Source organism: Macrobrachium nipponense, chromosome 4 (assembly GCF_015104395.2).
Source record: "Macrobrachium nipponense isolate FS-2020 chromosome 4, ASM1510439v2, whole genome shotgun sequence".
Lineage (NCBI taxonomy): Eukaryota > Metazoa > Arthropoda > Malacostraca > Decapoda > Palaemonidae > Macrobrachium > Macrobrachium nipponense.
Genome location: NC_061100.1, coordinates 47,565,933 through 47,586,850, shown reverse-complemented (window position 1 = coordinate 47,586,850; position 20,918 = coordinate 47,565,933). Strand labels below are relative to the sequence as shown.

Below are 20,918 nucleotides of genomic sequence, written 5' to 3'. Positions count from 1 at the left end.
CTCTGTGCAGTTTCAGTTTGAGCAGGTGTACTCATATGATGCCTTGCTCTTCCAGGGTCGCACCAACTTTGCTTTTATTTAGATGTGTCATTCATTTGAACTTAGCCATTGACTTTATTGTTGGTTATAATACATTCTGATGTGTTTTCTTCAGTGATATTTAAATATCATATAATTTTTGTAATTTTATCTTCCTAGTTAGTGATTGATTTGCTTGCATTATATTGTAAGTACTTTGCTTGTGATATTAGCAAATATACAAGTAATTTAATATTTTTTATTTCTGGGGATTTTTTGCTTGTTGATCTTGCTAGGTATTCTTTAGTTATACAATTTATGGGATTTTATCAGTGATTATCAAGTATGAAGAGATTCTTTAAATACTAAATTCCAGTAACTCTATTTTAATATTATGCAGTTTATTGGTTTAGTCTAGTGCTTTTTGGTGTTACAAATTTTATAAGTTTTCCTCAATCTTCTTTAGCATCTGCCCATGTATTTCAGTGAAGAATATTTCGTGTTTGTTTTTGCTGTTCTGTTCTCAGCTTCTATTTATTTGCATTACTTTCTAACATCCATTACTATAAGATGATATGTTAAAGTATTGTAGTTTTACCATTCCCCTTTACTTGGTCTTGTTTTTGTTGGGAGTATATTTCTTATTTTGCCACAGCACACTTTTGTGGGAACACAGGAAAGTCTTGCAGCTTTTAAGTACGGATCTGCATTTGATATGCCCTTTCTTTGCCCCTTGTTTCAGCCTCTTTATTACCCCCTTACTGTCTTGATGTTGCTTTTGATCCTTAGGCCAATGTCCTTGACTACTGCACCCTCTGGTGATATCTTCTGGAGGTTCACTGTTCCTTTTGCTTGTGGTTTTGTCTCCACCTGTGACCTCAAATGCTCCCATGTACTCATCTGCTCTTATGGCTGTGGCCACTGGTTAACCATCATCCTCAACATTGCCGGCTGTGTGAGTCTTCTGTGCCTTCTGTCACTGCTTTAGGATCTCAGTAAGAAGATATTCCCCTTTTGACATCTTGATTCCTTTGGTTTCATGTTAGTTGGAGATGGACAGTGTGTTGAATGTAATCAAGTTTAGGTTAATTGTACAGTCATACCCCTGCATATGAAAAGTCCTTACATACGAAAAATCCAGGTTACGAAGGCAAAGACAAAGAATTTTTTGCTTCTGTGTACGAAAATAATTCAGGTTGCGAGAGGGTGTACTGTAAGTCCAAGATTCGCCCAGGCCGCCGAGAACAATTTTAAAACACACGCGCTGCCATCTCAGTAGACTCGCCACCATCCTCCCGCTCTCCCATTGGTTCCTGATGCTAGTTACCGCCGTAAGATCCTGCTCTCCTATTGGTCAGCATCTATCCCATCATGCATCTATGTAAGGGAGTTCCTTGACCATTTCGTTTTGGCAGCGTTATCGTACACACGTGGAATTCATTCGTTCACGTAGATTTCGTTCGTTAACGTAAATTCGTGTTAGTGATTTCGCTTTCGTTGTACTGTAAGTTACTTTATCGTGTTGTTTGTGAACTTAATTACTTATGTTATTAGCCATGGGTCCCAAGAGTGTTGCTGAATTTCATGGAAAGAAGAGGATGCTTTCTATGGAGACCAAGATGGAGATAATCAAGAGGCATTTGTAAATGTGTTTCATAAAGTTTATTGTTAATGTTTTCTGCCATTTTTTAATGTGTTTCGTAAAGTTTTCTGCCATTTGTCCTCCTCCTCTGTCGCCACTTTCGGACAATGCCTCGCTCGAAGGATAAGGTTCCACATTTTACTACATACGTACGTTCATGTATGTACAGTATTTCTTGTACCCTGTACACTAATGCACTTTATTTACAGGTACAGTAATGGTTAGGTTAGGTATTGAATGGTCCGAATTGTTGTATTTCATTGTTTATTGTTCAATTTAGCTTTATTATAAAATTTACTGTGGTGTTTTTGTAGGGCTTGTAACAAATTAGGTAATTTACATGTAAAACGTAGTTCTGGATATGAAAAAATCAGGTCACGAAGGCCGCTTCAGAACGGATTAATTTCGTAACCTGAGACACTTCTATATAGTTTGAATCCTGCAAAATTGGGGAGGCACCTTGAAACCAAGGTGTTCATTAACAAACAATGATTATTTACAAGAAAACGAGATCAGTTAAAAGGGACACCAAGAACTTTGCTGACCAAGGCAATAGAAAAGCACTGGAAGCCTCATACCACGTACGTTACCACATTGCTAAGGTTGGTGAACCTCATACAATTTCAGAATCTTTACTGAAACCGTGCATGAAAGATGTGATTTCCTATGTGTTAAGAGGGAAACATAGCAAGATTCTTAACACTGTACCTCGTCAAATGACATGGCATCATGCTGAATCAAAAAGATGACAGAAAATTGTGAAACATTATATAAATCTCGTAAAAACAAGTCCTGTGGGTTTCACAATTCGGCTTGAATCTGTGGATGTTATAGGTCTAGCTCTCCTCCTTGTGTTTGTACTATATGTTTCATATGAGTATGTGAACGAAGATCTGCTGTTGTGCCAAGCTATTGAAATGATGACAAGAGGTGAGGACATATTTAAGATCTTGGTCACTTGCTTCACCAAAAATGATCTTAGGTGGGACCTGTGCATGTGCATAGCAGTCTGCACTGGTGGTGCAAATGCAATCACAGACCCAGTAAAAGGTGTTATTGGTCTCATAAAAAACATTGCACCGGCTGTGGAGCATAGACACTGCTGCTTTCATAGAAAGGCACTAGCTGTGAAAAAGATGCCAAATGACTTATAGGGACTCTCAGTGAAGTGGTCTAGGTATTAAATTTCATCAAGGCTAGGCCTTTTCATTCACAAGTGTTAGCCTCACTGTGTCATGAGATGGTGTCCATTTACAGAACTCTGCTGTTACATACAGCAGTGCATTGGCTATCTCACAGTAAAATTCTTTCACTTGTAACTTGTGTATGAATTGAGAAATGAGACAAGTATTTTTCAGAGAGCACAAGTCTTCTCTGTCAACCCAGTTCATTGATGAAGTCTGGGTAAGTAAGGTGGCCTATCTTGCAGATATATTTTTAAAATTAAATGAGCTTATGTACTTGTCATTACAAGGTTCTGATATCAACATTTTGAATGTTCAAGACAGAAATGAGTCCTTTATTCTTAAGATTGAGTTCTGGATTGGCTGTGTAAACAAAAACCAGCCCTTACAGCAATTAAAGGATATTCTATGAGAGTACGTATTTTTCTAAGCAGTCAGAGCCTCTTGACATGGCTATGTAACCCATTCATGGATGCAGATAATATAATGAAGCAGAATCTGTTAGTGACTGAAAAAGAAGAGCTAATTGACATTTCAACTGACCATACTCTGAAAACTAAATGCAACAAGGACTCTCTCCTTCCTTATGAGCAAACCTATTGCATGAGTACCTGGAATTAGCAAAAAGATCATTGAAACATCTTATGCCCTTTGCAACAACATACATGTGTGAAGCAGCTTTCTCTTGTTATATTGCAACCAAAAACAAAATGTCGAAGCAAGTTGGAAGCAGTACCTGATATGTGTCAGCGGTTAACAAACATAGTTCCAGATTTTTATGGTCTTTGTTCCTAGAAACAAGCTCACCCATCGCAATAAATAAGGTAAGAATTTTGATGCTGAGTACATACTAAGCTATACTTTTATATAATTGCATGTATGTGTGTGGGGTATCCACCTATGTTGGGTGAAGGGCTCATAGGGTGTTCTGCCGAGTACCAGCTAAAGCAAAGGTGCTCCATTAGTTGGAAAAGTTGGAGAAGTTTGAGAACCACTGATATAACAGAATGAACAATAGCCTCACAGGATGTTAGAACATGGTCTGATCATGTGAAGGGGGTCTATCATCTTTCAAAAATCTCTGAAGTTGATTTAACTTGTAAACATTTGCACAGAATAAGGTTATTTATGAGTAATGAAATTGTAGACAACATTCTTTTACTCTAGAAACATTTTAGTACCTGATTATACTGTATTAAGGATTTTTTTAAATAAGGAAGACTTGTACTCATGGAGCATCTCACCTTTCATGTTTAGATGCAGGTTTGCTGTAACTTGAATTTACTGACTGCTAACAATCTAGGTAAGAAATATATCAGTTATATTTCTTGTTAAGTTAATTTACCTCATAGTACTCTATGTTAGGAGACTGGAGAAATTGAAACCTGTTCTTTTTCAGGTGTGCAAGCACGTGTCAGGCCGAGAACATGTTGTAATACAAACTAACTCTCCTGAATTAGAAGACTGGGGTCGTCTTTTGTATTCTCCTGACTGCATGCTGGAAGGTGTTGAAGTATTGCTGGACTTTGATGGAAACTCAAGAGACAAACATGAGTCATTTTTTACTTCAATGTCATTTAATGAAAGTGTAAAAAGTGTGAAACTGACTTGTGTCGTTGGTGGAGATTTTGGTGAAACAGAGGTAAGTTTGTATAAAAATTTTTGAGATGTTATAATATCGTCCTTCTTCCTTTTTGCTTTTGGGGAAAGTCATCAGCTTCCTTGATAGAAAGAGTTGTTTAAACTTTTAACATTTTTACACTACCTAAGGCTCACTTGGTGTGTAGTAAAGGTCTCAAATGGTTGTGATGACTATAGACATAGTACTACCACTTAAATAATTCTCTTTTTTAATTCCCGTAACTTGCACTGCTATTATGTATGATAGTTATGGTAATAGTAAAACTTAATACATGTATAATAATTCCTAAAATCTTCCAAATTGGCTTAAGAATTAATCTGTAGAGAAATTTCTACTTGAATTCCCATCTAAGTGTTACGGGCTCTGAGAGAGGTCCGCTTCAGGTTCGATATGAAATAATAATAAAAAAAATATTTCAACACCAACAGTTGAAACTGGGGATACGAATATAGAAAGAAACACTAACACAGCAAAGGTTTATTTACAAGCTTACTAACAAAGGTAAATGCAGAATGGTATCTCCCATTTACATGAAAAGATAGAATCTTACACTGCATGAACTGGGGGAACAGTGAGGCAATTCAAATACTTGCTAGTCAATTTGGCAATTCGACGCGCTGGCTTCATAAATGTAGAGCGGCAATTACAGTCGTCCTCTTGACTCCGTATTGCAGAAACTAGTCTACTTGAAAGGCAGGAACTACCCAAAACCTCTAGCAGGACCTTTTCTTCTCAGAAGACTGCTGCTGATCTCTCACTGATAATCTGATCAGTGGCTCTTACTAACTGGTGATCTCTCTCTTTTACGATCTCTTCCTTCTACGATCACTCCTCTCCAAAGTTCGTTCGTTGCATTTATACGGCACTCTGGGGGCGGAGCCTACGGCGAGCGTCACAGACTCCCGAGATTACTAGAAATGCTTAGATGAATCTAGACGAGGTATTGCATCAGAAATCGTGGCGTTTCTCACGTAACGTTGGCGCGTTTTTGCACTCCACAACACGCCCGACGATTCCAGAACAGCCGCGAGAAAAAGGCGCCTCCAACACAGGCGTGAAAACCTCCTTACTGCCGAACTTCTCGAAAATGTGTTCTCCTTTCCTTTATCTTTCTTTGCTAGGAAGCAATTACCATCACACGCCCCCTCAAAAGAGAAAAAAATGAAATCAACTGATTTTATTTTTTTCCAAAGAGAAGCAAGAATTAAAAGCGGGAAAACAATTCTGCATAAAGCATCCATACTTTTTCATTCACTCAACCACTCGTGCCAAAACCGAAAACGGTCATTAGGCTACTCATGCTGAAAAAACTAGAGAGGCTATCTGCTATAACATTATCCTTCTCTCTTACTATTTCCGTTTTCTGAACTCTGATTAAAACTTATAAATACTAAAACACCTCTTGTGTTTTTCACAAAACTAATCTCACTCAGTAACACTGCTAAACGGGCGGAGGCCACGGCACGGGGCGTTGTTTATAATTCTGAAGCAAATTTACATTCATTGCTTTTTCTCTACTCTTACCCACATTAATTCTATAATGTATATTTCCCCTCTTCTCTAAAATTGAAAAAGGACTTTCGAACTCATAAGGTAAAAAGGGACTTTCTCTCGAGACTAGTACTAAAACTTTATCTCTAACACACAAACTTCTCTCTTTTGCTCTAAGATAAAGTTTTTCTTCAGTTTCCCCTTGACTTCCGTTCGGGTTTTCTTTCGCTAAGTGCCAAGGTCTTCCGTTCTCCTCCGCTAGTTGCCAACCAACTCTTAAATTGTTTTTATAATACTCAAGATTAGTTATGCAATCATCTCTACCCTTACTTCTAGGCAAAGTTCCGAACATATTTATAAGTACATTATCAAAAGATTCGCCTACCGAAGGAATATTACACAACTGAACTCAAGGAATTACTTGGATCGGTCCCGGCAATTTGATATGCATGACAGTTTAAAACATGTCTCTTAAGACATACATCATTTTTCATCTTAGGCCAAAAGTACGCCCTACTAATACACTTGAAAGTTTTATTTACTCCCAAATGTCCTTGCTCATCGTGTACTAACTTCAAAACTAGCTCACGAAACTCCTTAGGAACTACTAATTTTCCTGTGATTCCCCCTTCACTACCTGACTTATGACAAACATGACACGAAACTTCGTCCTTTACACAAAAAGTTTCCTTACACACATCATCGAGATCATCATCCAGCTCACATTCAAAAATTCGGGTTAGTGTCTCATCCTCTCTCTGCAACTTTGATTAGCACATCCTTATCCAAAATGTTAAAGCCTAATTCATCACCGTAACTAGGACTAGATACCTGTACATTTACTACGTTACTCTCGACAGCTACACCTTTCCCTTGGCTCTCACTGTCAACGATAGAGTTAGGTCTCTCAGCCACATTCATGCCAAGATCAACCTCACTACTTCTATCACACTCGTTCGAATCCACGAACTCACTCACGTTCGAATCCACAGACTTACTCACGTTCGAATCCACGAACTCACTCTCGTTCGAATCCACGAACAAATTATGACCGTAGTCTACGTCTGTATCTAAACCCGACCTAGTTACTACCATTTCAGGCACTGGAATATTCCTCACAACAGGATTCACATTCTTGGATAAAGCTAAGTCGTTACCCACAATAATGTCAACGCCTTCAACGGGCAAACTGTCCATAACGGCAAGTTTCACTTCTCCTGACACTACCTGACTTTCTAAATTCAACTTCAACAAAGGACAAAGAACACAAGTGTTAGGAAATCCACCTAACATGACTTTCTCTTCCATATTGATTTCTGCCCTGTTCGGCACACACACTCTTCGAATAAGTGAAACAGCAGCACCTGTGTCTCGAAGCAAGACCACTTCTCTCGAATCTACTCCTCCAAGAGAGGAAACTACGCCTACCGACAGAAATTCACCAAAAACTTTCCTAGTTTCTCTCATCACATCATTCCTACTTGACGAAAGGTTAACTAGAGACACTGGTTTCTTACCGTCCTTCCTTTCTACTGCGCAATTCCTCGCTAAATGCCCTTTCCCATTACATCGGAAACAAGTTAATTCTGAGCCACTAGATGCCACTTTACTCTTACAAACCTTAGACGTATGACCAGGTTTTCCGCATGTATAACAGGAATAGTCACTTCTACTCGCATTGCTATTACTAGGACTGAAACCTTTACTGCTTTGTACTCTACCAGAAGAAGGATCATTTCGTTTCTTACTAACACTCAAATTATGAGTTAGACTATATTCGTCAGCTAGCCTAGTTGCTCCTGCAAAAGATACTTCTCGCCTATCCTCTATATAAAGTTTATTCTCAGGGGATACGTTATCTTTGAAGCTTTCTAACAGCACTAAGTTCTTCAAACTATCAAAATCCTCAACCTTAGCAGAAGTTAACCAATAAAAAAACAGCCTTTCTAACTTCTTACCGTATTCTACATACGTAATATTTTCATCCTTTCTCAAATTTCTAAATTTCTTACGGTACGCCTCCGATACTAGCCTATACGCGCTAAGAACAGTTTCTTTCACGATATCGTAATTATTACATTCCTCCTTAGATGTGCAACTATACACAGTAAGTGCCCTACCACTCAAAACTGACTGCAAATATAAAGTCCATGTTTCTTTAGGAGAACCTACTCGTTCCATTAACTTCTCAAAACACATGACATATGTCGTAACATCTTCCTCATCGAACTTTGGTACTAATTTTAACACTGCACTCATACCTAACCTATCAGTTTCGTTTTCGTTGTCGCCTGTCCGACTGTTACGAGTACTTTCCCTTAACCGAGCAATTTCCAACTCATGCATACGTTCTTTCTCTCTCTCTTCCTGTTCATGCATATGCTCTTTCTCTCTCTCTTCCTGCTGCATTACCAACATTTCTCTCTCTTGCTGCATTTTCATTACTTCTCTCTCTTGCTGCATTCTCATTGCTTCTCTCTCTTGCTGCATTTTCATTGCTTCTCTCTCTTTCTCTTGCTGCATTTTCATTACTTCTCTCTCATACTTTTCCCTTCTTTCTTCTCAACATACTCACGGAGATCATTCCCCTCTAGACCTAGTAGCTTACCCGACTCAATAAACTCTTTCACCATCTCACTCATTCTGATTCTTTCTATATCCTCCCTGTTTCAAACTGTTAAAGTGTTGATAGCCTAAGCAAGGTCGCCACAATGTTACGGCCTCTGAGAGAGGTCCGCTTCAGGTTCGATATGAAATAATAATAAAAAAAAATATTTCAACACCAACAGTTGAAACTGGGGATACGAATATAGAAAGAAACACTAACACAGCAAAGGTTTATTTACAAGCTTACTATCAAAGGTAAATGCAGAATGGTATCTCCTATTTACATGAAAAGATAGAATCTTACACTGCATGAACTGGGGGAACAGTGAGGCAATTCAAATACTTGCTAGTCAATTTGGCTATTCGACGCGCTGGCTTCATAAATGTAGAGCGGCAATTGCAGTCATCCTCTTGACTCCGTATTGCAGAAACTAGTCTACTTGAAAGGCAGGAACTACCCAAAACCTCTAGCAGGACCTTTTCTTCTCAGAAGTCTGTTCGACGTCGAGATAACACGAGATAATTCGTCCACTCCTGAAGACGACTAGACCAATATCCAACCAACTCTCGAACAACTCTTCTTTTGATTGATACTTTGTCGGTTCCTTTGTCTCTAGTCTCTCTCTGACGATCACTGCTGCTGATCTCTCACTGATAATCTGATCTGTGGCTCTTACTAACTGGTGATTTCTCTCTTTTACGATCTCTTCCTTCTACGATCACTCCTCTCCAAAGTTCGTTCGTCGCATTTACAGTGGACCCCCCGTATTCGCGTTCTCCAGATTCGTGGACTCACACATTCGGGGATTTCTCTCGGGAACGTTTCCCTGCATTATTCGCGGAAAATTCGCGCATTCGCGGTATTTTTCTGTGGTAAATATCCACAAATTCCTGGTTTTTTTTATGAATTTCATCATAAAATGCACTTTTTGTGATAAAACTTAAAAAAACCATGTATGAAAATGTTTAGTGGGTTTTTCTTGAGTTTCAACTAACAAAATAGGCTGTTTTTAGCATTTTTATAGGGGTTCCAAACATTCGCGGGTTCTAACTATTCACGGGGGGGTCTGGTACGCATCCCCCGTGAATACGGGGGGACCACTGTATACGGTACTCTGGGGGCGGAGCCTACGGCGAGTGTCACAGACTCCCGAGATTACCAGAAATGCTTAGATGAATCTAGATGAGGTATTGCATCAGAAATCGCGGCGTTTCTCACGTAATGTTGGCGCGATTTTGGCGCTCTACAACACACCCGACGATTCCAGAACAGCCGCGAGAAAAAGGCGCCTCCAACACGGGCGCGAAAATCTCCTTACTGCTGAACTTCTCGAAAATGCGTTCTCCTTTCCTTTATCTTTCTTTGCTAGGAAGCAATTACCATCACACTAAGTCAGGTCTTTATCTAAGCTTTTTCTTCATGATTTTGATTCTTTGATACTGCCATATCTTCTATACTTACGTGACTAATTGATACTCCCTTTTCTCATTACATGTCTAAACCATCTCAATTTTTTCTGCGATTTCATTGGATTTTTCAGTCACTGACCCCATATCTAGCATTAACATTTTTATGTATAATGGATTTCCCAGCATGCTTAAGATGTGAATTTTAACCTTATGTAGTCATTCCTCTTCAGTACCTCTTCTATTTTCTCTGTGAGATTCATGTCTCCACTGCATTGTGGAATGAATATTCTGGCCTTACGTAAACACTTCATTTATTTTTCCTCTTGATTATAATAGGATCAGCCCTCATTCTCCAAGCTTTGCCTCTCACCTATAACATAAGATTTGTCTTTCCTTTCATCACCATTTTTTCTTATAAATTTTAGCTGTCAACATTTTGAGCACTTCTTGTGTTCGAGCACTTCTTGTGAAACCTTCTGTTACTTGTGGCATACAGTATATATTGTATATACTCCTACTCCTGTCTTGCAGCATCCAAGTGACTACTATCTAGACTAGATGGTCTCCTTTGTTTCTTTTCTGCTCACCATAAGCTTTACTCAGCTCACATTGATTTTCAGCCCTCATTTCAACATTCAACTCTTCCATCTTTTAAACTTTTTTCAAGGCTACTTTAATTGTAACACTATACATATTAATATTAGGTTAGTTAATCTGTATAGTACCTTTGTAGCTTCATCCATTACTCAAATAACTAAACTACTTGTTGCTGATTTATGCTGGAACCCAATTTTATATAAAACATTTTAGTAACACTGGACCTTGCCACTTCAGATTTTGGATTATGATTGCAGCCAACACTTATCTCATAAGTCTAGCTAGTGCCCATTGCCCCAGTGATACCCATCAAATTGCTTGTCTTCGTACTTTTTCCAATATCTTATAATTAACAGATGTTTACTTTAACATATTTTTTATGCAGTATTTTGTAATTAGCTCATTTTAAAGATCACTTTGATTTTCCTTGAACGAAGCCAGGCTTTGAGTTATTAATTTTAACCATTCTTCAGTTATTCCAGCATCAGCTTCCATACTTTCATGGAATCTCCCCAGCAGTTATACTCAGTACACTTTCCTTTATTGTGCTTCCATTTTTCCTTGATTTTTTTTATAGTACTTTGATTTTCCCATTCTGCTGGTAATTCTCTTTCTTGCAATATTTTTGTAGACTTTTTAGCTTTTCAACAACTGATTATCTGGCCTCTTTTTGCCAAGCTTTTTTTTCTTCTTCATAATCTAGATCTCCTGCTTCGATATGTTTTCAGTAAACATGTCATTTCATGTATTATTCAATTGATTTTCCTAGTACTGCTTCTGTGTTTTGGTTGTTTCTTTTCAACTCTAATTTCTCCATTTTCATCCTTTATATTTTTTTGTCTCGCATTTTTCTATCTTTCTTGTCCACTACAGTATGCAAGATATTTTCTTACTTTACCATGTTCTATTAAGATTCTGATTATATACATTCCTTTCAATTCTTCCTCCTTTTCCTTGCATTCTGTTTCCTGACTTACCTCTTCTTCCCAGTATAGACATCTGTATGCGCTTTTTTGCCTGCCCTCTACCATAGCCAGAAAGTGCATTACCTCAGTTAGCCTCTATTATGCATCATTCTACTACAGTTTCTTTTATATCTTGGTACATTATATCTTTGTTGCCTTTTCAAGAAGTTGAAATACACACTTTTTCTGCTGTCTTTTTTATGACTTTTCTCTGTGTTTACATCCCACTTTTTTATTTCATGAATTCCTGCAGCACCCCAAAGAATGCAGCAAATGTCTGCCCTGTGCTGTTTCTCTCAGATCATCCCAAAGCTCTTATCCCACTTACCTCCTCAATGTTCTCAGACATGTATGCTGAACCTTTTTCTTATTGGCCAATCTTATGAAAGTTATTTGACTCAGTGGTCTGGTTAAACTACTAAACAATAATAGTTATAATTCATGCTATTTGACTTCATTGTTGATCACTTTTATGTCAATATAATCATCTTTCTTTCCATAACTGTTACTTTCATTCAGTGTTGTGCAAGATATGATTTGCTTACTGTACTGGTGCATTCCTTTTTCGTTTCCTATGCTTCTCATTGTAATAGAATATGTCTTTGTTTCAACTTCTCCACTCTTAATTTTATCAACCTCTCTTCAAGCTGTCTTTGGGCTTCTTAAATACTGTACATACTATTTGGTATTTTTAATCCTGGACTCTGGCAATATTCATTTTCTTATCTTATGCTTTTTTTCTTAATAAGATCTCATTACATCCACAAAACCAACTTTTTTTAACATGTTTATTGTGTACTGTGTATTTACGACACATCATTTAATTTTTTAATCGTATATCCTCATTCAATACTTCAGTTTGCATAAGTTGAATTCTTTGGCTTTTTTGTTTTCAGTTTACGAGATGTTCATTGTAATTGCAATTTCAGATTATTTACTTGTCCTATAGTATGTACTTTTTATGTGTACATATCAATTTTACATCAGTTCTAACATTATTTCCAACAACTATTGTCCAGTTTTCACTTTATTTTTTTTAAGCATTCACCATTTATTTAGCTCACTGACTTAGTTGTTAGGAGTTTGCAGTTACTAAGAATATTTTGTTGTGTAACAAGTAATGACATACAACAAGTCATGCTTCAAGCCTTTCTTATTTTTCCATTAGGTTAGAAGACTAGTGTCATATGTGAGAGCTGTGCTTACAAAAAGGCGACTTGAATCTTTTGAAATCCAAGTGACGTCTTTGGATGAGGCTACTGCTGAGATTCTGAGTCCAGTTGTTGACATGATCTGTGATACATTGCCTGAACTAGCCCAGGCTCTTAATAAGCTTGTAGTTGCCTTGGAATTAGATGGTGAACAGGTATGCTGTGTTTTGTGTTGCCATATTTTAAGATAGTAAACACTAGAACAATTTATCTCATGTACACATTATCTTTTGATTGTTCCAACTTTGCTGCAATATTTATGTTAAATGAGATTCGGTCAAACACCAAGATACAGAAACATATTTACAAACAATTTTGAATTAAGATGAACAATTTAATCAATCTTCCCAAGAAACTGGACTGTTTATTGTTTGAAATTTGAAATAAGTGCAAAACACTTTTATTTTTTAGTTATTTCTAGAAATTTTTAGACTTAAGTATTGGAGTCACAATTATGTACCTATAATTATGACAGTATATTTTTAGGTGCCAGGGCTACCTATCACTGAATTTTTAAGATTTTGGCTTCTTTAAATAGTACAGTAATTTTCTCATTACTGAGCATTACGTTGTAACTTCAGTCAGTCATTCATAGTATCTTAATGTTTTCTCGTGTATACAAGAAAAAGTAAGAAAATGGTAAAATGCAGTACCACAGTTGATTTTTTATACTTGTGAGAGCAATATCTGGTTAAGCATGTTACTGTTATTTTAATCTTTTATTTCTTTCAGGTTGTACAGTTATGTGAAGTACTGAAAATGGCTCCCCATGTCCGCATACTCCACCTTCCTCATTTAGCTTGTGGCCTAGATGGCTTGAAAGCTGTTGCATCACTGGTAGAAAACAACCCACTGGTGTCACTCAATTTAGCAGGCTCTCTCAGCTCTGGCACTCCTGTAAGATTGGCATTTGACGCATTACTGTTTCCCAAAATTAAATTTTGCCCTTGCTATGAATGTTAATTAGCTGTTGGAAATTAGGGTTATGGAATAATAATGTACAGATATAGTGAACTCCCCGTATTCGCAGACTTTGGACTCGCAGACTCACATATTCGTGGATTTCTCTCAGGAACATATAACCCCATTATTAGTGGAAAATTCACCTATTCACAGTATTTTTCTGAAAAATATCCACAAATTCCTGGTTCCTTTTTTTTGTGATAAAACTATTAAAAAAAACAGGTATAAACATTTTCAGTGGGTTTTTCTTGAGTTTTAACTGACAAAATAGGCAGTTTTAAGTTTTTTTTATGGGGGTTTCAATTATTCCCAGGTTCTAGCTATTTGCAGGGGCATCTGGTACTTATCCTCCCCAAATACGGGGGGAACAGTAATTATATATACTACATATATTACTGTGGTGCTGATCCCTTAGGATAACATCAAGTGATGGAAAAAGTGAATGTTGGTAACTGAGGAATTACTTTTGTGTGTCTTTGTATATATATAGTATATAATATATACTACATATATATAGTATAAATGTTTTTGGGCAAAGTTGTTCTTGCATGCAGATTTCATTGATTTCTATGGCTTTGTGGTTGTTGATCAACTTCATATTAGTTTGACAACATTTTCTGAACCTTCTGCATTCTTCCAAATTCAGTTGATGGACAAAAAACAAAGATTAACTCTCTGTTCCATTTACTGATAAACACAACACCACAGCTGTTCCGTCACTCATCATGACCTCTTCAAAGTGTATGATCTGGACATTTTGTTTTAGATTTAGCTGGCCTTATGCCACCATGGGCTCATGCTCCTAGAGCAGCCTGTAAGAAGTCTGGACATAGCGTCCTGTTGTTCTGATCCAGTGTGGGGACGGATATGTAGCGTCCAAACAATGACATGTTTTAGATTTAGCTGGCCTTATGCCAGCACGGGCCCTTTCTCCTAGAGCAGCCTATAAGAAGTCTTGACATAGCGTCCTGTTGTTTTGATCCAGTGTGCAGATGGATATTTAGCTTACAAACAATAATAATTCTACAATAATACTTTAATAATACAATAAATCATTACAATAACGATAAGTTGAAAATAAAAAATTTTAATTTATTCATCGTTGTATAAGTTGCAATATAAGAAAATTCATGTTAGAACATACAGTGGTACCTCGAGATACGAAAGCCTCAACTTACGAAAAACTCGAGATACAAAAGCAAATACGAAAAATTTTACGGCTCTATATACGAATATTGCTCAAGATACAAAAGGTTGTTGCTGTAAAGTCCGAGATTCGCCCTGACCACCGATAACAATTTTGAAACTCACGCCCCACTAGCTGAGTAGACTCACTACCATCCTCCTGCTCTCCCATTGGTTCCTGATGCTAGTCACCGCCATGAGATCCTTCTCTCCTATTGGTCAGCATCCCTCCCATGATGCCTCTACGTAGCGTTGTGCTCATTCGCCCACTTCACAGCATCATCAGTATCGTACGCACCCGGTATTTGTTCGTTCTAACAATTTCGTTTATTAACGTAAATTCGTTAGTGATTTCGTAGTAGTATACTTTATCGTGTTGTATGAGAACTTTACTACATACGTATACGTACTACATAACATAATTACGTACAGTATATACGTAGTCATGGGTCCCAAGAAACTTGAAATTCACGGAAAGAAGAGGATACTCTCTTTGGAGACGAAGATGGAGATTATCAAGAAGTATGAAGCTGGTATGCGATTGAGTGTGATCGCCAAGGAATACGGCTGAAATCCGTCAACAATAGGCACCATCCTTAAGCAGAAGGATGTCATCAAAGCAGCTACACCTTCCAAGGGCGTCACTATTTTGTCCAGCAAGAGGACCCACGTGCACGATGAAATGGAAAGGCTTCTTCTTTTCTGGATAAAAGACAAAGAAATCGCTGGCGATACGATAGCAGAGACGGCAATCTGCCACAAGGCCAGCGCTATTTTCGGTGATTTGATTGCCCAGACCGAAGACGACGGAGGAGAAGGGACATCAACACCAACCCCAGACTTCAAGGCTTCGCATGGTTGGTTCGAGAAATTCTGTAAACGGACTGGCATCCATTCGGTGGTGCGGCATTGGGAGGCGGCCAGCTCGGACACAAAAGCGGCCGAAGCCTTTCAAAAGATGTTTGACGAGATGATGATCAACGAAGGCTACAGTTCTCAGCAAGTTTTCAACTGTGATGAGACTGGCCTTTTTTGGAAAAAAATGCCTCGTCGGACGTACATCACGCAGGAAGAGAAGAAGCTACCCGGGCATAAGCCTATGAAAGACAGGGTTACGCTCGCACTTTGTTCCAACGCCAGTGGGGATTCCGAAACTCCTCAAGCCTTCAAGGCCCACAGAGTGCTAAAGGAGAAGCTTCCAGTGATGTGGAGGGCTAATGCGAAAGCCTGGGTAACGATGCTTTTGTTCACGGAGTGGGTAAATCTGTGTTTCGGCCCGACAGTGAAGAAATTCTTGGAAGAGAAGCCCCTCCCTCTGAAATGTCTGCTGGTGTTGGACAATGCCCCTGCCCACCCTCCTGGCCTCAAGGAAGATATCGTAGTGGAGTATTCCTTCATCAAGGTTCTTTATCTTCCACCTAACACCACCCCTCTCCTCCAGCCCATGGACCAGCAAGTGATATCGAACTTCCAGAAGCTGTATACGAAACATCTTTTCAAGAGATGTTTCGACATCACCGATACCACAAACCTCACCTTGCGTGAATTTTGGAAGGAGCATTTCGACATCATCATATGCATCTGACTCATCAACCAAGCTTGGATTCCTCGTGGAGGAAACTCTGGCCTGATGCCGTATCCGCCCGAGACTTTGAGGGATTTGACGTGGGCGAAGCTGGTGCTGCAGATTCGGGAACAGTTGACGATCCTGAAACTGTTTCGCAACCAGATCTTGACGAGATCATTGCACTCGGCAAGTCCATGGGGCTGGTCGTCGACAAGGACGACATCAATGACCTTCTCGAGGAGCACCAAGAGGAGCTTACGACGGATGACCTGAAGGAGTTGGAGGCCATGCAACATAACGTCGTTCAAGAGGAGTTCTTTAGCAGCAGCGAGGAGGAGGACAACAACTCTATGACAACGGCAGAAATTAAGGATGCTCTAGCTGCTTTTCATAAGGTGCAATCATTCGTAGAAAAGAGACACCCCGAAAAGGCTTACACAGGTCGTATGCTTGCACAGTTCGATGACGTTTGCCTGAGTCTTTTCAGGAACATTGTCAAAAGTAGGCAGAAGCAATCTTCCTTGGATAGTTATTTTTTAAAGAGGCCTTTAGTAGGAGTAGTAGTAAGCAAAAAGGAAGAACCAAGTGATACTAAAAAACAGAAAGTTGAAAGTGGTGAAGAAGTTGAAATTTTGTAAGAAAAAAAAAAAATTAAAGTATAAAAAAGTAAAAAAAAATGTAAAAATAAAAAAAAGACAAAAAAACAATTTTTAATTTTAAGTTTTTTTTTGTAAAGTTAAGTGTTACAGTTTTGTTAATGTGTTTCGTAAAGTTTAGTTTATGTTTTCCTTACATTTTTTTATGTGTTTCGTAAAGTTAAGTGTACGTATCTGCCGTTTGTCCTCTTCCTCTGTCGCCGCTTTCGGAGATAGCCTCACACGAAAGGTAATCTTCCACATTTTACTACATACGTACGTATATACGTACAGTATTTCTTGTATACCATGTACACTAATACACTTTATTTACAGGTATATTAGCAGTACGTATTAAGTTAGGTATTGAATGGTCCAAATTGTTGTAGTATTTCATTGTTTATAGGTCAATTTAGCTTTATTATGAAATTTACTGGGGTGTTTTTGGAGGGCTTGGAACAGATTAGCCATTTTACATGTAAAATGCGGTCCAAGATACGAATAGCTCATGATACGAAGGGCACCTTGGAACGGATTAATTTCGTATCTCGAGGTACCCCTGTAATTTATTTTGTGAAACAATGAAAACAAAAACTGCATGTTCTAGCGGTAATAAACAAAACAGAATCACGAATGCAGGTACGTATACGGATTATGAGGAAAGGAGGAGTGGAAAGGTTGAGGGGGAAGGTTAAGAAAGCACGTGATTTAAAAGGTGTTGTTGCTGTTGTTATACGTAGTTGTTTTCTATGTTAGCGTTGTATGTTGTAGGGCGTCTGCTAGATAGGAGTTATAATTTTGCTTCTGGTTGTCTGTTCATTGTAGGTTTGTGAAATAAAATACAAACAGATTCTGCTGGGTAGATGATATCTGTATTCTCCACTAGTTCTTGTGTCGTAGGTTTAAGGTTATGATGAGTGTTGATGGATGGATCCATTATTTCTATGGGCCTGTAAGCATCTTTTTAGGGTTGTGGAAGTGTGACCAAGGTACGTTTTTCGGAGGACTGTCACCTCCTCTCTGTGCAGCTAAAGTGGTAAACGACGTTGTTGCCTTCTTCCTTGTCTGGGTTTGGCCTGGGATTATTTCTTATTATGAGAGATGTTAAATTGGGTTTACAGTAAACCTGTACATTGACTTGTTCTAAGTAGGCTTTAGGTGTTATTCCTCTCTTGAAGATGTTGGTGATCACCTTTTTCTCTTCCTCAAATCTATCATTGTATTCGGTTCTATGATAAATGATGGTATTTTTATTATTGTCACCTGGTTTTCTAGTTTCATTTGTGTAGAACTGTTCAGTTCTTCTTGTTACGTCTTCAATTAGCTTATCTTGGAAGCCATTATTCATCAAGAGCTCTTTGACTCTCAATTTCAAGGTGGGTCTCGCGCCATGTGGATATAGCTCGTTTAATGTAGGCATCCACTACCAATCACTAATAAGCTGTGGTTTTTGTTTTCATTATGTTTCACAAATTAAATTATGTTCTGTTATGAATTTTATTATATTGTAACTTATGCAACTGTAAATAAATTAAAATTGTTTATTTTGAACTTATTGCTATTGTAATAATGATAATAATAATAATAATAATAATAATAATAATAACTAATAATAATAATAATAATAATAATAATAATAATAATAATAATCAATAATAATTATAATAATACAGTAATAGTAATAATAATAATAATAATAATAATAATAATAATATCCTTGTTCATACGCAAACAATCCTTCATTTCACATGGAATATACAAAATACAGACAGTAACACACAATCTAGATACATGAGACAACATGATAAAAAAAGATTAATATATGGCACTATCCACACAATAGCTGAGGTAGTATAAAAGATAGTAAAAGATAGTAATCATAATACTGGTAATAACCGTGATAATATTGGAGAGAACAAAAAATGCATTGAGAGTTATAATAGCTAGTGCACAGATTATATAACTTACATTTCAGCTAGAGACCTTAGATGTTTACAGTAGTCAGGTCTAGAGGGCTAAATACGAAAATTGAATGTAGAAAAACTTTAACTTGATAGTATTCACAGTTATAATGGAAAAGTAAAATTTCAGCAATAAATATAATAATAATGACAGATTCTGCAGATGACACCTTGCCAATACAGAGATTAAGACCTTTAGGGAACAACGGTCTCATTTTCCCTTCTTTCCCACAATTTAGATCTTCTTGCTTCACTCCTTAGGATGCTTTGTATGATTGAGATGCTGCTGTTTCTCACTCGGGTTAACAGATTGGACATTGTTCGCCTTATAATGATTTTTAAATTATCCAGGCAGTTTTCTATGTCTCGTGGTCTCTCAGGTATAGTTCATCCCGAGGGAACACCCATGAATACTGTAACAATACAAGCAGAAGAGCATCAGTTTCATGTCTCGGTGACAGAAGGCAAACCTCCTTGCAATCATGTTGCCAGTTGCACAGCTTACGAGGCCTCTGTTCAATGTGTGCCGTATCTTTTAGGTTGTCTGTGATAATGTGACCTAAATATAGAAATTCGTGCACGAATTCCAACCGATGATTTCCAAGGAAAATTTGTGGTCCTGCAATATGCTTAAGCGATCTCGGGAGCAGCGACATGCACTGGGTCTTGGTTTTGTTGTATAGGATATAAAATTCCTCTGCACATTGGCGGCAAGTGTCGATGAGTCGTTGGAGACCTTGCACTGATGGGGAAATCAGAACCATATCGTCAGCATAACAGAGGTTGTTTATAGTTGTTTCATTAACAGTGCATCTGATTGGGAGTGAGTTCAGTTTGACATTCAAGGCATCTGTGTACATATTAAACGGCCCGTTTAGGGAGTCGAAGGTGTACGATAATATGTTACCCCATTTGATACAGGATTGCTGTGTGGAGAACCAGCAATATAAAATACCAATTAAATATAGAGGTGTGCCTCTTTTATGCAGCTTCAGGAAGACCTTCAGGTAGTTTACTCAGTCAAATGCTTTTCTCACATCCACAAAACAAAGGAAAACAGGAGAGGCTTATAATAGGCAATAGTTCAGCAATTTTTTCAGTATGAAAATGCAGGTGCTGGTTGAGTGGTTTGCTTTAAATCTGAACTGGTTGTCAGTGGTTTGTATAAAAGGGGAGAAGTCTCACTAGAAGAACAGTCTCGAGTATCTTCGTCGTGATCGTTGTGATTGCAATCAGCTGGTAATTGCCAGGATCAGCTGCATCCTTTAGCTTGTTTTTGATTAATGGTATCAAGTGAACTAAGAGTAGGGAATCTGGAAGAAACTGGTGAATGATGCATGCATTGAATAGGGCAGCTAGCAAAATGTAAATTAGCGGATAGCAGAATTTGAAAGCCTCCGCAGGAAGACCATCACAGCCGGGCGATTTATTATTAGGTAGAATGTTTATGGCATCGCTGATGTTACCTGGTGTAATACGATCTACAAAATGAAACTGAATGTTATTCAGGATATTGCTGAAGTGGTCGCCCCACATACTTGCGATAGTCTCATCACCGACTGCTTCCCCTACTCTCTGTGACAGCTTTTTAGTTTGGGATTCGAAGTTTCTAGACATTGCATTGGCTCTTAGTTGTTTTTCATTTAATCTGCAGTGTTTCAGAGCAAGTTTGAACTGCGCTCTCGCCTGTCTCATTAGTAATGCAGTGTCCTTCCCTCGGGCTACCATTTTGCCTCCACAGTAAAAACATTTCTCTTGAGTATGTATACAGATCTTTAACTAAGTCATTCCATCCAGGTATATTACGAGAATTACCTGGACAAAATGTAGATGCAGCCCT

The 20,918-nt window shown here is 38.0% G+C and overlaps 1 protein-coding gene across 5 annotated transcripts in view; it reads left to right on the top strand.

Moving 5' to 3' along the window:
• The window catches only part of LOC135210913 (uncharacterized), a 350,754-nt gene that overhangs the window by 258,734 nt on the left and 71,102 nt on the right, over positions 1-20,918 (top strand). For all 5 annotated transcript variants that reach the window (XM_064243867.1, XM_064243865.1, XM_064243868.1 and 2 more), the window contains 3 exons: positions 4,244-4,486; positions 12,725-12,922; positions 13,500-13,664. In XM_064243867.1, coding sequence (XP_064099937.1) covers positions 4,244-4,486; positions 12,725-12,922; positions 13,500-13,664 — 606 coding nt within the window. The remainder of the gene's footprint in view (positions 1-4,243; positions 4,487-12,724; positions 12,923-13,499; positions 13,665-20,918) is intronic.